The sequence below is a fragment of the Oratosquilla oratoria genome, chromosome 25 (assembly GCF_046742065.1).
Source record: "Oratosquilla oratoria isolate Oo_2021 chromosome 25, ASM4674206v1, whole genome shotgun sequence".
Lineage (NCBI taxonomy): Eukaryota > Metazoa > Arthropoda > Malacostraca > Stomatopoda > Squillidae > Oratosquilla > Oratosquilla oratoria.
This window is the reverse complement of record NC_134801.1, coordinates 26859243-26877890: the sequence shown is the minus strand read 5'-3', so window position 1 is coordinate 26877890 and position 18648 is coordinate 26859243. Positions and strand designations below refer to the sequence as shown.

Sequence of the window (18648 nt, the reverse complement as noted above, 5' to 3'; positions counted from 1 at the left end):
TTCGATTTTCTAATGGACGATCCCCTTAAGGCAGAGGTGGAGTAAACATGAGGGGACGACTGAGGGTGTGATGGGGTGGGGGAGCATTGGGAGAGAGGGAAAAGGACAGGGGATGGGGTGAGTGGAGAGTGGTTGTGTGTGGATGGTGCTGTGATATTGGGGGGGGAGGGATGATGTTTTGATGCAGCCCAAAGGAATTTCTCCTCATCTTCCCTTTTTCTGCATGAGGGGGTGGAGAGGGGGGGTCATTTGGGTGGGGTGGCCTTGCTGTGGATGTACTGTGTCTTGCTGTGTTGCTTGCTTCTGACCCAGGGCAGTGGGCAAGATGCAGGTATGTCCCGTCATCCTGGAGGAGCCAAGAAAAGAGGGAGGGAGGGGTGGTGGATGGGAGTAGAGTATGTGGGGATGAAATGGGTGGGAGTGGATTTATGACTTTGACTACCTCCCTTGTAAAGGGAAAAAGTCATCAGTATATGTATGTATTTCTGTCTTTATAGTACATTCTTGAGACCATCAAACTCCATGCTTCTCTGATGCCCCTATCTGGCATCACTTTTAAATTCATTAGGTGCTAGATAAGTAAAGTTCATATTGGTGTTTGTGTCATTATGACATTTGGAAATAAACTCTCCTACTGGGATTCGAACCCTCGCCTAAGCAGCTTGCTTTTTTATAAGATGAAGACCATACCTCATATTGGTACCTATGTTGGAACATCAACCATTTTGAAGTTGTGTTGGCTGGGTAATGGCATGTATTTAATTTTCTCCATGACCATTTTCCTCACAGTTTGTGTATATCTAATTTTTACATTTTTTGCTACACACTGCAAAGGTTCTTACTAAATTTGTGTGCCTGTTGTGGCTACAAATAAAGTTTGTTCATCTCCCTTTGTAAGTCTTTAGAGGTAATAAAGGATTATAATTTAACAGTGTAGCATCACTCACAAACATTAACATTACTGCATATTTCTTTCTTCTTCTTTTTTCTTTCTTTCTTATTCTTATTCTCGTTTAAGAAAAGTATCCTCAATTTTTATATTGTCTTTTCCTTGCAGGCCAGTGCAGTCCAGTTGGGCTGATGAAGTTGAAGAGATAGAAGGTATGTGTTAAAAGTCTTCAGACCATCACGAGTATCATTAATTATTGAAGTCAGCTTGCATTTATATTTTTGAAGGATTATATATTTAATGGTTGCCACCTGTATTCTCACAAAGTTTTAAAAGAATGCTGCCATTACCTTCCAGGAGCCCTTCCTCCCTCAGTGGAGAAGATTGAAGGGAATAATAAGACCATCACAGAATATAAGTTCAATGATGATAACAAGAAAACTAAAATTATCAGCCATTATCGTATAGAAAAACACCGAGTGGCAAGATCTATTGCAGAGCGCAAAACTTGGAAAAAGTTTGGCCTGAGCAAAGATGATAAACCAGGTCCAAACCCTGCCACCACCATTACAGCTGAAGATGTTTTTATGCAGGTGAAGATTGTTTTTTGATATAGAATGTGAGGTTTTTATTATAGAATGTGAGGCTGATCTTTAGCAACACAGCCACATATATATTTTTATGTGGAATGGAAACATACGACAAAAATTTTATTTTATTTATTGGATATGTATGTAATATATATATTCATATATACACTTCCAACAGTTCCTGACAAACAAAAATGAAGAACCTGATGAACAGGAGGACATGAAGAAGAAACTTCTTGAGGCACAGAAGGGAACTGTGAGGTGTCGTTTGTGTAAGGAAGACCATTGGACAAAACAGTGTCCCTACAAGGAGAAACTAGAACCCCTCAGATCCTCGCTCATGGTAAGAAACCATTTATGTAGAACAGAACCATACATAAGATAACATAAAAGTAGCATGAGATTGTCCATAAGGATAGAAGTGCTGGGAAACTTCAGCCCATAACAATAAAATAGTCCACAAATTTACATTGAAAAAAATCATGCCAATTGGGGAGGGGTCTGTATTTCTCATAAGTGAACTAAGGAGGGGAGAGGTAGGTTACCTTATAATGAAGTAGTGAGGGTAAACCAGCTTTGGCTGTTGAGTCCTACTATGGAGATACTCTGTCATGTATTGCTTCTGATGTGGGAGAAGGGGTTTGCTTCATCCACAAAGAACTAAGATAGAAAGAAAAACAATTGGGTGTTGGATAGGTTTGGGATGGTTGAAGGGTGGGTGTATGCCTTGGCTGGCCACCTCTTTCATAAGGGGGAAAGGCATTTTGGTATATGTTGTGTGGAATGGTAAAGCCCATCTTTGCTAAGGTCATGTTTCCTACATATTCTGGTTAATGAATGACAATTGTAATCAACTTGTGGAACATCAACATAGTGATACATCTTCAGGCAGCACACAGATGAAAATATAACATATCTTGCCGTACAATTTAATGCAGTATTAGAAATGTCCATGGAGTCCTCAACCAGTTTTATTCTGGCCAGTGCTGGATGAAGCCATTGAGCTTAATGGGATGTCACTAGCAATATTACATCACTTTTGTCAGGGTAATGTTTCATCCAAATTTAATGGAGGTAGGTTATCTATTTTAGTTAGCTTTAGGAGACACCACTGTACCAAAGGGTCTAATGAGTAGATTAACCAAAGGCTAAATATTAGTATTCCCATATGAATTTCTTAGAAATGGGTATGCATTTGGGAATGGATGCAAAGAGGAGGTTATATGAAGGGATGATTGTGCTGACAGCACTGTATGGGCTAGAGAGGAAAAGTTTAAATGTGTTTGAGATGAAATGTCTGAGATATATGGTAGGGGTACAGGGATGGATAGTGAGAAACAAGGAGGTGGGGAGAGCAGGATTGGAAAAGATCAGATTGGGTAGTGAAAGTATTGGGATAGTTTGGACACATGTAAAGAATGAGTGAAGAAATATTTGTAAAAGAGGTGTGGAAGGCAGAGGTGGATGGTGTGAACTTGATGGGATGACCGAGGATGACATGGATGAATGACATGAAAGGGGTGTTCAGTAAGAGGGGAATGTCTGTTGAGTAAGGAAAGGAGAAGGCAGGAGATAGGGATGAGTGGAGAATAATAGTTGTGTATAGATGATACTGTGATGCAAGGGTAGGAGGGACAGGGAGTGGTAATGTGTGAATTATATTTTGACGCAGTCCAAAAAGATTTCTGCATGAGGGAATTGAGAGGGGAGGACACCAATTAAATGAAGCAGCCTTGCTGTAGATATACTGTGTCTTGGTACATTGCTTCTGACCTAGGGCAGTGAGTGGGATACAGGGATGACCCATGATCCATAAGGACCAAAGAAATCAGGGAGGAAAGGGTGGTGGATGGGAGTGAAATGGGTGGGAGTGGGTACATGCCTCTTGACTTGGCTACCTCCCTTGTAAGGTGGAAAAAAAAAACCTTGGTATATAGATAGAAATGAGAATTTGTTTTTAAGTGGTGCTCAGATTTGGTATTTATGGGATGTCAAAACTGTTTCTGTGAGATAAATGAAATGTCTAGATATCAAGGATTTTTGGTACATTACATTTAACAGAGGCTATATGAAAATTCTGCACCATCTATTGGGGGGCTTGTAATTAAAATTTATGATCATGGTTTTCTAAGGGTGAGGAGAAGGAAGAAGAAGCTGCACCAGCCCCAACTGATCAAAAGAAGGCTGGAGGTCCTGTTCCCGGGAAATATGTTCCCCCATCTATGCGAGAAGGTGGCAACAAGAAAGGAGAGTCCATGATGCCAAACAGGGGAAGAGGTGGGAATGACAACTTGTGTTTGATGTTTTTCATTTACTTTTGTGTGTGTGTGTGCATATGTATATATGTGTATAACTTTTTTCTGTTGCCACATTCTAATTTCTTACTTTTTTTTTTTTTCTTCTTCTTGTCTTTTCTCTCCTTGCATGCCAAATTCATGGAGTAGCCACCAGATACCACTCCCTGAGACAATAATTTTGTTCATTCATATAATTTCCAAGTACAAATTACATGTACCAATGGCAATTTCCCCCTTACAAGGGAGGTAGCCAAAAAACAAAGGTATAGAATTCACTCCTACCCATTCCATCCCTACATAATCCACTCCCACCCATTCCATCCCTACATAATCCACTCCCATTCACCCCCCTCCCTCCCCCTTATCTTGGCTCCTCCTGGATGACAGGTCAACCCTGCATCTTGCCCACTGCCCTGGGTCAGAAGCAGTGTAGCAAGAGACAGCAAGGCTGCTTCATTTAATTGGCAACTTCCATCCCCCCATGCAGAAAAAGATGAGGAGAAATCCTTCTGGACTGCATCAAAATATCATTCACACATACTCCCTCACCCCATGCCCCCACTCCCATGCATCACAGCATTATCCATACACAACCATTCTCCATTCACCTCAATCTTCTGTCTTCTCCCATCCTTCCTCAACAGACATTCCTCTCTTTTCCAATGCCCCTTTACCCCATCCATCCATCTCATCATTGGTCACCCCCTCATGTTCACTTCTTCCACCTCTTGACTTCCACACCTCATTCACTAATCTTTCTTCACTCATTCTTCCACCCCATACAGTGCTGTCAGCACAACCACTCCTTCACACATTCTCCTCATAGCATCTATTTGCAAATGTCATTTCTCATTACACTTTTTAATCTCCCAAAGCATTTACTTGGTTCTCAATCTACATTCTACCTCTACCTCTGCTCCTCCCTTTCCCGCCACATTCACACCCAAATATCTAAAACTATTCACTTCCTCCAGTATCTCACCCTTAATACACACCTTCACTTTGCTGCCACATTCTCTCTTTGTACATCTCATCACCTTACTTTTACCTACATTTATCTTCAACTTCTTTCTTTCACACACCTTCCCAAACTCTGTCACTAACTTAATCCCTCCTGATCCTGCCACAGATGCAGTATCATCAGCAAACAACTGTCTTATCTCTCACTTTTCTCCATTTCCTTTAACTATCTCCAATCCCTGGCTCATTACCCTCGCGTTTACCTCTCACATCACCCCATCCATGTATTAATTGAGCAGCCAAGGTAACATAACACATCCCTGGTGAAGTCCTACCTTTACCTCAAACCGCTCACTCTCCATTTTTTATTCTAACACAAGCTTTACTATCTCATAAAAAATTTTTTATTGCTTTTAACAGCTTTTCTCCTATCCCATATATCTGTAATACTTCCCAGAGTACCTTCCTGTCTACCCTGTCAAGCCTTTCCCAAATCTATAAAGGCCTAAAAAAACATTCTTATCTTTTCCTAAAGCTTTCTCACATGTCTGCTGTACCACAAAAATCTGATCCACACAACCCCTACCTTTCCTAATCCCACACTGTTCCTCACCAATTACTCCCTCTGTTCCTCTCCTAATCTTCTCAATCAAAACCCTCCCATAAGCCTTCCCAACCACACTCAACAAACTGATCCCTCAGAAACTACTACATTCGCACTTGTCCATTTTCCCTTGTAAAGTGGAACTATACATGCCCTCTTCAGTTCCCTGGCACTCTACCCTCTCTTAAACAAACATTAAACAACCTCACCAGCCAGTCCACCATCACTCTACGTCCCTTTTTTTTTAGACACACTGCATGACACCCATCCAACCCAGGTACCTTACCTGCTCTCATCATTTAAACAACTGCTTTCACTTCATCATTCGTTGTTTCTCCTTTTTCCTCACTCATCATTGTCATTTCCTTAGCACTTCCCACTGCATTTACCTTTCCCTCCCTATCCTCCTTCACATAGCATGAAAGAAGCCCTTTGGGTTGGTTCTCACTTGTCTGTCAACCATAGTTTAGTAGTTAATTTTCACCGTGCATGTGTTCTTTTTAACCAGTATTGCCATATTATATTTGGATCTAAGGTGTATTTTTTTCCAGCCATAAAGTCACATTTTCATTCTGATCTCATTTTTCAGCCTGTCCATCATCAATTTGGGAGTGTTACTATTCTTCCGTATTTAGGGGAATAAATTTATTTTGTGCATTTAGAATTAAAAATGTTAGGTTATTGTATATTTCATCCAGATCGCTGACCAGGCTGTTGAACTCCCACTTGTAAGTGACCTGACCCAAGGTACGCATATTACCCTCCATAACCCAACACCATACAAAATTAAATCCCTTTGTGCCATGTCAGTTTCTCATGCATTCACAACCACTGTCCAGTCACACCTATTTTTTGTTCCTATCTCATCCCAGCTCAACAGACATTCTTCTTGTTCCCAGTGCCCCTTTTACTTCATCCATTCACCTTATTTTGTCATCCCTCAAGTTAACCCCATCTCTGCTTTGCACTCGCTCTTTGCTAGTCTTAACATATGAACAAGTCTGTTACATAATCCTTGTGAATATTAAGAAGCGACTGTACTTGGTAGACATGGTTTGTAGTTGGTTCATCTCCTCATCTACCATGAGTTAAACTGTTTCCCATAGCAGAGAAGTAAAATTCAACAATCTTGACAGATGAGACTGCTACAGTTCGTGTGACGAATCTCTCGGAGAATACAAAAGAACAAGATCTGCAAGAGCTGTTCCGTCCACTGGGTGAAGTTAGTCGTATCTTCTTGGCAAAGGACAAAAACACAGGAACATCCAAGGGCTTTGCTTTCATTAACTATAAGGTATAGTATTTCAAGTTGAGATTTATATTTTGTTCAATTTCAAGTACTTTGTATATCAAGCTATATTTTTTCATTCAATATTTTTGGTGTTGATTCTTGATTATTATGAAGAAATAGATGACATGACTCAGTTGGGCAAGTATAAGACAGCATATTATTTTTTTCAGCGCCGTGAGGATGCAGCAAAGGCCATTAAGTACCTCAATGGTCATGGCTACGATCATCTCATTCTTAGTGTGGAATGGGCAAAGTAAGATTTCCTTCATTATCATTAATATTAATTGTAGTAGGAGACAGGTTGGATAGGGAAAGAGGAACTAGTTGGCAGGAGTGAGGAATTTGAATAATTGTGGACAATACAAACACCAAAAGAATGTTAGATGGAGATTGAGAATATGTGAATAAAAGAAAAATATACCACTTTGGAAGTAGGTAAATTGCATGAGAAACCCAAGAGAGAAGATTTGGGGTAGAATAAATGACAAATTGAGACAGTACAGAGGAAGAAGAGGTTGTAGGTAGGTAGGAAGAGTACTTTCTTCTGATTTATTTCCTGCCATCCAACAAGTATCAAAATATCCTTCTCTGGTGGGCTTTGGACAGGAGAGGACAGAAGATGAATGGAGAATGGTTGTGTATGGATGATGCTGTGATGCATGAGGGGGAGTGGGTGGGGGTGAGGGAGTATGTATGAAAAATAAATTGACACAGCCCAAAAGGATTTCTCCCAGTCTTCTCCTTTTCTGCATGAGGGGGGGGGGAATTAATGAAGCAGCCTTGCTGTGGATGTGCTGTGTCTTCCAACACTGCTTCTGACCCAGGGCAGTGGACAGGATGCAGGGATGACCTGTCATCCAGGAGGTGCCAAGATGAGAGGGAGGGAGGGGAGTGGAATATGTAGGGGATGGAATGGGTGGGAGTGGTTTCTATGCCTTGTCTTTTGGCTACCTCCCATGTAAGGGGAAAAAAAGACTTTCTAAATATATATATATATATGTTAGGCTGGTTTGAAGGCAAATTGATGGCGATCATTTGTTTATTTTGAAATGAATGTTGAGCATCATTAATATGATTGGGCTCACTCTAAGTGCAAGAAAAGGAGGGAGGGAAAGAGATGGCGAGGGATGTGATGACTGTATGTTTCAAGTAGTGTCCCAGTTTGGACCAAGGAGGGAGGGTAACTTCCTAACTTGCTCCCATGAAAATTGAGGCTTGAAGTGAAGTCATGTGGAGCATCAACAAGAAATTGTCACAGTAGTTTTCCTCACAACAGGGCCTGAACTTGAAGGTGGAGGTAGGGCTGGCCAGCAAACTGCAGGGGTAGCAGCAGGCAGCAGTCCATTTGCCACAGGGTAGCAATCCTCTGGGCACTCAGCTACAGTGTTGCCACTGTGATCTATGCCAGTGCCCACAAATGATAGAGATTTTTACCACAAAATTTCCACATCTTTTCCCACGAAAAGGAATTATTATATACACAAATAAGTTCATTGCAACATATAATTTGCTCACAAAACATCCCATGTGATCAAATTTCTCCCACAAATTTGTGGAAAATTCCCACAAAATGGCATCAGCTCAGCTATTCCCATGGGACCAGAGTTGTGTAGTACATCTTGGATGACATCAAAGAAGTTGGTGCATCTCGGGAGGCTGCTCAGGGAATCTCGTACCTGGAATGCATCCTGGGTTCATGTCATATGGTGGTATTGGAGTGTGGTTGCAACATCTTGAAAAGATACACAGAATAGTCATGATTAGTGGGTGGAGCATTAGGCCAACCAGAGCATGATGGGTTTCACAGTCAAGGTGCACGACCTTGTGATCTCCATTGAGTGTGTGTGGTTCAAGGTGGGGATGCTCATACCTCTAGTTTGCTAAATGATCTAGTGATGGTAGGTCACAAATATACCTGTGATAGGCAGGAGTGTAGGCAGTCAATCTGGCAGTCAGCAGACCAGGTAGGCAAGATGGCAGGCAATGTGGCAGATGTGGCATCAGGTGAACTGGCACACATGTGGCGGAAAGCAATCTGTCAGACAAGTGGCAGCAGTCAAGCTGGCAGCAGATACCCATGGTAGGAGAGAGTATAGGCAGTCTGTTGAAGGTGAGCTGGTAATCGGCATACCTGGCAGACGGTGATGACAGTCGAGCTGGTGGGCTGGCGAGGGGCAAGTTTGAGTTTGGGAGTGTATTTGGGAGGATCTAAGAAGTGAAGAGAGGACAAAGGAGAGAAGGGATGGCTATACTAGTAAGTACAGTCGAACCTCGAAAGCCCGGACTAATTGGGGGGAAGGGTGGTCCGGTCATGCCAAAAGTCCAGTCATCGAAAATGTTGCCCTAACACCCGTAGATTTTCGTAGCAGTATATGTATAGGTAATGTATGATATGGCATAGAAACACATAAGAATAATAATCTAACACTGTAATGATAACAATACTGTAATGATGATACTAATAATTCTGTAATAACTGTAATACAGGCATGTAAATGTACTGTATATACAGTGTACTGTACTGTATCTTTTATTATGTACACTGTAAATATCGGAAGGTATGCGCGCAGGACAGTGGTGGCGGCCAGGGTTGCATCGTTTTCTACACTGCCGTGTAGAATGGGAGTGTTACTATACCGGGCCATAAATTTTTCTTGGGCATGTGCAGACTTTCATAGCAAGATATACAAGTACTCCTCGTTTAACGACAACTCGGAGTAACGACGGGCTTTATGACGTCGTTTAACGTAAATCTCCCGAAGTTACGACGTCGTGTACGATAATTAAGTTGGCGGAGGCAAATTTGTATGATGTTATAAATGAACTTGTACGGTGGATATTAGCTGTGAGGTAAAGTGTTCTGAAGCTTAGGTCTACATTACCATCCTGCAAGCTGCAAAAACTACCTGGGGTACAGTGTATACCGGTAGTGGTAAATTTTTAGTTTCGACCATGGGCGCAATATAACAATAGAAAATTAATTATTAATTATAATGTATCAACGTAATATGCAATTTTGTGAGCGGAAATGAAAAAAAAATGCTAAAACAGATTTCGTAAGTAACGAAGTCATGTCGGACGAATGGTACACCATGTTTGTTATGATAGATGCCGATGTCGAAGAAATGAAAGGATGATAAATTAATTCGTCTAACCTAAACTAAACTAACCTAACCTGTGTTTAATAAATCATTACCTGCAAATTAAATGTCATCTGGCTCGTCCTCGTTGTCGTCGTCATGAGAGACGTTGGCAGACGACAAGATGGTGTCCCGAGCCTATGCTACCGACTTCGTTCATTAACATATTTTCTTGTAGCAAGGTATTTTTTACTTTCATTTCCGCCCACAAAATTGCATATTACGTTGATACATTTTAATTTACAAAATTAATAATTAAGTTTCTATTGCTATATTGCGCCCATGGTCGAAACTAAAAAAATACCCCGGTATTCAATATGGAATGTCAGCATACGCGTATTTGGTCATATACGGTAATTTTACTGTAAATAAAGCTTTAATGTACTGTATAAAAGAGGGAAAATACACGAAAATAAAGATACATGTATTGCTGGACATTGTACATACAGTACATGTATGTATACACTTTCGCTTAACGACCAATTCGGTTAACGACGGCGCGCTGGTCCCAATTGTCGTCGTTTAACGAGGAGTACCTGTACTTGTTAAACTTTGACAAAATGTTGGTTCTAGTTTTTTTATTCTTGAATAAGGCCCCCATGCCCTAACATATTTAGTAAGATATAAAAATTATTTTTTTTTATATTATTATCGCTAAAAGAAAGCTGAAACTTTAGCGTAGAATTTTTTCTACTCGATAAAAATGTATCTTTTGGGGTATAATATTTCATAAGTAACACAACTACCAATAAAAGTCATATTTTGATGTACATACATACATATACCAAGGCTTTTTCCCCCTTACAAGGGGGGTAGCCAAAAAGAAAGAGGCATAAAATCATTCCCACCCATTCCATCCCTGAATACACTCCACACCCCTCCACCCTCCCTCTTATCTTTGCACCTCCTGGATGACGGGTCATCCCTGCACCTTGTCCACTGCCCTGGGTCAGAAGCAGTGTCGCAAGACACAGCACATCCACAGCAAGGCTGCTTCATTAAATCGGCGACCCCCCCTCTCCGTCCCCCCATTGCATAAAATGAGAGGACGGGGAGAAATCCCTTTGGGCTGCGTCAAATTTTGCTCACACATACTACCTCACCCCCCATCCCCCCGCCCATTCCACCTCATGCAATCACAACATCATCCATATACAACCATTCTCCATTCACCCCTATCTTCTGTCCTCTCCCGTCCTTCCTCAACAGACATTCCCCTCTTCCCCAAAGCCCCCTTCACCCCATCCATCCACCTCATCCTAGGACGTCCCCTCATGTTCACTCCCTCCACATCTGCCTTCCTTACCTCTTTTACTAGTCTTTCTTCACTCATTCTTTCCATGTGTCCAAACCATCCTAATATTCTTTCATCAACCCTATCTCCCAGCTCCTTTTCCACCCGTTCTCCTCCTCACCTCCTCATTTCTCACTATCTAGCCTAGTAACCCCCATCATACTTCTCAGACCCCTCATCTCAAACACATTCAAACTCCTTCTCTCTTCTTTCTCTTATGTTCCATGTTTCTGCCCCATACAGTGCTGTTGGCACAATCACTCCTTCATACAGTCTCCTCTTAGCATCCATTCCCAAATATCTATTCCTCATTACACTCTTTAATCCACCAAGGCATTTACTCGCATCTCTCAATCTACATTCTACCTCCACTTTCACTCCACCTTTCCCTGCCACATTTGCACCCAAGTATCTAAAACTATCCACTTCCTCCAGTCGCTCTCCCTTAATGCTCACTTCCAGTCTACTGCCACTTTCACCCCTTGTACATCTCATCACCTTACTTTTACCCACATTTATCTTTAGCTTTCTTCTATCACATACTCTCCCAAACTCTGCCACCAACTTCCTCAATCCCTCCTCCGATCCTGCCACAAGCGCAGTGTCGTCCGCAAACAACAGCTGGCTCACCTCCAACTTTTCTCCATTTTCTTTAACCATCTCCAATCCCTGACCCACTACCCTTGCATTTACCTCTTGAACCACCCCATCCATGTATAAGTTGTTGTTGTTGTTGTTGTTGAACAGCCAGTGGATTTTATGCCTTTGTTTTTTGGCTACCTCCCTTGTAATAGGGAAAAGGCCTTTGGTGTATGTATAAAAGAATAACTCTTCTCTCCTCTTTCTCACCTCTCTCACCTCTCTCTTTAAGCGTACGAGTGGAAAAGGAGCTGGGAGATAGGGTTGATGAAAAAATATTGGGATGGTTTGGACACATGGAAAGAATGAGTGAAGAAAGACTAGGATGAGGTGGATGGATGGGGTGAAGGGGGCTTTGGGGAAGAGGGGAATATCTGTTGAGGAAGGACGGGTGAATGGAGAATGGTTGTATATGGATGATGATGTGATGCATGAGGTGGAATGGGATGGGGGATGTGGTATTGTGTGTGAGCAAAATTTGACGCAGCCCGAAGTGATTTCTCCCCGTATTCTCCTTTTATGCATGGGGGGACGGAGAGGGGGTGTCGCCGATTTAATGAAGCGGCCTTGCTGTGGATGTGTTGTCTTGCTTCACTGCTTCTGACCCAGGGCAGTGGACAAGGGGCAGGAATGACCCGTCATCCAGGAAGGGCTTAGATAAGAGGGAGGGTGGAGGGGTGTGGAGTGTATTCAGGGGTGGAATGGGTGGAAATGATTTTATGCCTTTCCCTTTTTGGATACCCCCCTTGTAAGGGGGAAAAAGCCTTGGTATATGTATGTAAAATTTGAAGATGTGGAGGGAGTGAACATGGGGGGCGTCCTAGGATGAGGTGGATGGATGGGGTGAAGGGGGCTTTGGGGAAGAGGGGAATGTCTGTTGAGGAAGGACGGGAGAGGACAGAAGACAGGGGTGAATGGAGAATGGTTGTATATGGATGATATTGGGATAGCATGAGGTGGAATGGGCGGGTGGATGGGGGGTGAGGTAGTATGTGTGAGCAAAATTTGACGCAGCCCGAAGGGATTTCTCCCCGTCCTCTCATTTTATGCAATGAGGGGACGGAGAGGGGGGGTCGCCGATTTAATGAAGCGGCCTTGCTGTGGATGTGCTGTGTCTTGTGACACTGCTTCTGACCCAGGGCAGTGGACAAGGTGCAGGGATGACCCGTCATTCAGGAGGTGCTAAGATAAGAGGGAGGGTGGAGGGGTGTGGAGTGTATTCAGGGATGGAATGGGTGGGAATGATTTTATGCCTTTTTCTTTTTGGCTACCCCCCTTGTAAGGGGGAGGGAGCCTTGGTATATGTATGTATGTATGTAAAATTTGTATTATTAATTACGTATTTTCTTCTTTCACAGGCCATCAGGTACTCAGTAAACTGTTGGACAGCATTCATATGTGGAGTAATTGGTTTGGTGAATATACAGATTCAACCTATATTTTGTCTTATTTTTAATCCTTGAAATGCTTGATTTATCAAGCTGTAATATATATATACATATCTTTGGGAATATGTTTTATGTATATGAATGGCATAATGCCATATAGAAATTTAATTATCACATGCCCCAAGCAATATTGAAAACCTCCCAAGGGAGGGTTGGTCAGTCTTGTTAAGTATGCATGCAAAAATTGGTTTGGATGCAAAAAAATTCTTGTGCCAACCAAAAATGCTGGGAAAATAATGTTATTTACTATCTTTTAAGTACTGAGGGAACCTTTTTAAATATTAAAAAGAATTGCACTGGAACTGTAAAATCAAAGAATGTTGTAGCTCATATCAAATTGAGTAAAGGAATTTTTAACTAAAGGTTGTATTTGCCTTGAGTGTTATGTAAAGTGTCTAAAGATGGAGATACAGTAATAGTGGACTGGATAATGAGGTTATTAAATGTGTGTCTAAGGGAGGTTAGAGTGCTGAAGAAGTGCCTATATAGTTCTGCTTTACAAGGGAAAGGGGGACAAATGTGAATAGTAATTTCAAGGGGATAAGTTTGTTGAGTGTAGTTGTGAAGGCATACATGAGGGTTTTAATTGAAAGGATTAGGAGACAAAGTGAGTAATTGGTGATGAACAGTGTGGGGAAAGGTAAGGGTTGTGTGGATCACATTTTTGTGGTAAGACATACATGAGAAAGCTTTAGCAAAAGGTAAAGATGCTTTTTGGGCCTTAATGGACTTGAAAAAGATTATGACTGGGTAGACAGGGAGTCTCTGCAGATATATAGGATTGGAGGAAAGCTGTTAAGGGCAGTTGAGTTTTTATGAAGTAGTAAAGTCTGTCCTTAACTCTTCCTAATATACTCCTGGTCACCAAGGCTGTGGAGTCGGAGTCGGAAGCAATTACGGTGTCACTGGAGTCGGAGTCGGTAAAAATATACCGGCGCCAACTCCAGTTAAATTTACACTTTATAAGGCCTTTGTTTAGTCTGTAGAGTTATACAGTGCACACTCCTTATAAGTACATTATATAAAAAATACATAATTTTATCAAATGTAATAAATCTCACTGTCTTATCTTCGTGGTCATTCCACTAAACCCCCAAAATGTCCTAGTGCAACGCTGGCTTTCAAATTTATACATAGACCGATAAACATCTAAAGTATTACTTGAAAAAATTAAACACCTCAATATAACACCTGTTGACACAGTCATGGGAGCTGTAATATTCCTGTCAAGTTCCATATGCATTGTTTCCATCACTCCATCAGTTTGGTGGTTTCTCCCACTGCTGTGTTGCCAAACAGTAGGATAATTATGATTTCAACTGTAGACTAACGCAATAATACCATCTCTTCTCTCCTTTCCCCTTCTTTTTTCCCCTCTATACTTTAACAATAAATTGTTGAAATATACATACATACATATACCAAGGCTTTTTCCCCCTTACCAGGGGGGTAGCCAAAAGGGACAAGGCACAAAAACATTCCCACCCATTTCATCCCCGAAAACACTCCACACCCCTCCACCCTCCCTCCCATCTTAGCACCTCCACATATTGTTGAAATAAGGAATTTAAAGTTGAAAAAAAATTCACGTTTCAAACATGTTCAGCTGTATCTTGTTTTGTACTCGTATCGATAAGATCGGTTCCAGAACCAGAGTAATGTCCATCGCAATAATCACACAGCAGTACCAGTATGTAGTTAAACCAAGAGGTACTTGTCATTAATTTCAGTACATTAAGTCAAAAGAAGGTATGAAAACATATGAAGGATAATGATACCCAAAAAGTATGTATGATACATATACCTTTCAGTATCATACATGTTCAGCTGTAACACTCGACCTTATACCGTACTCGTATCAATAAGGCTTATTTTCTCTATATTTACCGTTTCCTTTTAAGAAATTTGCCAAAACTTTGGCTACCTCCCTTGTAAGGGGGAAAAAGCCTTGGTATATGTATGTATATGTACATATTTGTTCACTCCTTCATTATAAAAAAAATTTAGTATGTTCCGTTTTTCTTCTATCCCTGTATCTTCGTTTTGGAAATTTTCCCAGTTTGCATTGCGAAAGAATGTTTTAAGTTTGTTTTGTTATACATAGGTCTTCCTATTCTAAGTTTATCATTTTTTCTTTGATCCATTTGTTCTTTCAATTCCATTTCTATTAGTACGTGGTAAGACAGATATGTGATAAAGCTGTAGGAAAAGGTAAGGATGTTGTTTGGACATTTATGGATTTGGAAAAGGCAGGGACAGACAGGAAGGCACTGGGAGGTATTGCAGATATATGGGATATGAGGAGAGTTTTTAAGCAAGGCTGCGGAGTCGGATGGTATAAGGTCCGACTCCTTTGATTCCTCTGACTCCGACTCCGACTCCTTTGATTCCTCCGACTCCCGACTCCTTAACTTCTTGACCCCTATGTGGAAATCTATTCTGCAGATCCATATACTAGCCTCCCACACCTATTAAGCAAGCATTTTATAAATATTTTTCATTATATTATTTTTTACGTGAAACATTCACTTGTATGATAAATATACTCACATATACACTCAACCAGCTTTATATATGTATATGCACACGTATAAACATGTATATATTAAATATATAATGGTATTATTTATGCTCATGATCATCTACCAGCTTATGAGCACTTTCAGATCTGTCATGGCATAGTTGCCACTTCAAGCTAGATATTTTCTTTTTCCTTTGTGCCCCCCCAAAAAAAATCATCTGTTATTTCATTTGTCCAATCTCATAAACTTTCTATCACAATATTAGGAAAAAAAAGTGACAAATCATGATGAGGAAAGGTTAATGGAGGCCCTAACTAGTACTTACTGCAGAATTAATTTCACCATGTTATCATAAAAACCAGGAATCAGTTCAGGAAAGAGAGAGACAACCTTCCCCTGTGCACACTGTTCATATCTGCTGTTGTTCCTCCCATTTTCAGTCATCATCAAATGCTATGACATATGCTCTAATGCCATTCCTATCTGGCCTCTGAGACTGGTCAAAGTTTATCTCAGGGCACTTCCATTGACTTTTACATACATGAAGACGTACGTGCATAGTGCATACGTAGTAGATATATACTATTGTCTACACTGTTCTGTACGTGTGTACATGATGGAGTTCTAGATGTTAACATAATTTGAATTAATTAGACTATCAACAAAGGTAAAGTAGCTAGTTTAAATTATTTAAAGATAAAAATCATCTGTCACTTGACAGTTGACAAATTATTCAGGAATTTGAATTAATAATTATATTTATTGAGTATTTATTAAAAATAGAAATACATTCCACTGGCTATAACTCCCATAGTATAGAATGAATGAAATATTGATACAAACTAAATTCTGGAAACTTCTATAAATGGTACATATCCTGTAACTAGCTATAAAACTATTCTATACTGGACAATTATTAAATTTTCTCAACACACAAAGTATCAAATTTTTTAGATTTTTTAAACTTGGAATAATGAGACCTACTGCTTTTTATTTGCACAATAGCAACAAATTATTTCATAGTGCACATCTATAGACAGTATTTTACAGCTATTGTTGGCTTGCCAATTACTGTAATGGTAAAAATTCAGACAAAGCTTTCAAGAATATAACAAAATATATGCACTGTACCTTGAATACACCCGTATTATTACGTTAATAACTAGGTTAAAAATTCAATCTATAAAGATTTCTTATAATAAAATATTTTATATGTTCCTTGAATCTACCAGTATTATTACGTTAATAGCGAGGTTAAAGCTAAAATCTATACAAATTTCTTATTTGTAAACATTAAAAAAATAGGCTTTATTCATAATAATAGAACTTATAGACTACTCAATTGAAATTTGCAAATAAAAAAAATAGTAGTTTGTACTTTATATAAGTAGGGTAAACTAATATCATCTTAATGTGATGAAATGGTTGGTTAGATTAGTCTATGAGAAATATAGGTTAGAGTCCTAGACTACCCTATGAATAGAGGCAGCCTATAGTCTAAGAAAAACAAATTCGACCCTACAATTTATGGTAAAAAGATAAATGTGGATTATAAGTTTATTTTGGGATTATCTTTTTTTCTTTATATAGAAAAAATGAAATAAAATAAATAAAAATAAAACAATAAAGATAATAAAAAATAGAAACAATTTTTTTTTATTAATTCATTAGTTTTATTTTTTATTTTCTTTATTTCTATCTATTTATTATCTTTTTAAAGAACCCGATAAACAACATGTACCATGTGGCAGGGTCAGAGGAGCCACTGGGAGAGTTAGTGACTGAGTTTGGGAGGGTGTGTGATAGGAGAAAGTTGAAGGTGAATGTGGGTAAAAGTAAAGTGATGAGGTGTACAAGAGGAGAGAATGGTGGAGAGTTGGAAGTAAGTCTTAAAGGGGAGAGGCTGGAGGAAGTGGATAGTTTTAGGTACTTGGGGTCATATGTGGCTGCAAAAGGAGTAGAGGTAGAGGTAAGCTGTAGATTGAGAGAAGCAAACAAATGCCTTCGGGGATTTAAAAAAGTAATGAGAAATAGACATTTGGGAATTAATGCAAAGAGGAGATTGTATAAAGGGGTGATTGTGCCGACAGTGCTGTGTGGGGCAGAGACATGGAATTTGAGAGAGGAAGAGTTTAAATGTGTTTGAGATGAAATGTCTGAGAAGTATGGTGAGGGTTACAAGGCTGAATAGTTTGAGAAGCGAGAAAATGAGAAGGAGAGCTGGGGTGGAAAAGGAGTTGACTGAGAGGGCTGATGAAAGACTATTAGGATGGTTTGGACACATGGACAGAATGGATGAAGGAAGACTGGTGAAAGGGGTATGGAAGGCAGAGATGGAGGGAGTGAATTTGAGAGGATGAGATGGATGGATGGGGTGACAGGCGTTGAGCAAGAGGGGAATGTCTGTGGAGCAGGGAAGGGAGGTGGCAGAAGATAAGGATGAATGGAGAAGGGCTGTGTATAGATGATACTGTGATGAAAAGGAATGGGAGTTTGGGGAGTGGGAAAGTGTGAATGATACTTTGACGCAGCCCGAAGGGACTTCTTCCCGTCCTCCGTTTTCTATGTGAGGGGACGGAGAGAGGGGGGTCGCCAATTAAGTGAAGCAGCCTTCCTGTGGATGTGCTGTGTCCTGGATTGCTTCTGACCCAGGGTAGTGGGCGGGATGCAGGGATGACCCGTCGCCCACGAGGAGCTAAGATGTGAGGGTGGAAGGGATGATGGGTGGGAGTGGGTTTATGCCTTTTGACTTGGCTACCTCCCTGATAAGGGGGAAAAAGCCTTTTGTATATAGATAGATAGAATTATGGTTATGGGTTAAAGCATAAATATCTGGTACACTTAGGCCTAATTTGAAATTGTCTTTATAGCATAATCAGTTTTGAATTAGATTAAAATGGTTCGTGATTTTCTTTACTCTGATTTCTATTTTTCATTGCTTCACTTGTAGGCCTATTGTATTCACTAGTAACCA

General features: G+C 40.4%; 1 protein-coding gene across 1 annotated transcript; it reads left to right on the top strand.

Moving 5' to 3' along the window:
- Positions 1-1057: 1057 nt before the first annotated feature.
- On the top strand, positions 1058-13141 carry LOC143038877 (eukaryotic translation initiation factor 3 subunit G-like; the record flags this gene model as incomplete). Its single annotated transcript, XM_076208542.1, is given in 7 exon segments — positions 1058-1101; positions 1247-1482; positions 1658-1822; positions 3612-3756; positions 6477-6634; positions 6802-6884; positions 13063-13141. Coding segments are annotated over 7 exon segments (850 nt in total), but the record flags the coding sequence as incomplete, so codon positions are not given.
- Positions 13142-18648: the final 5507 nt, after the last annotated feature.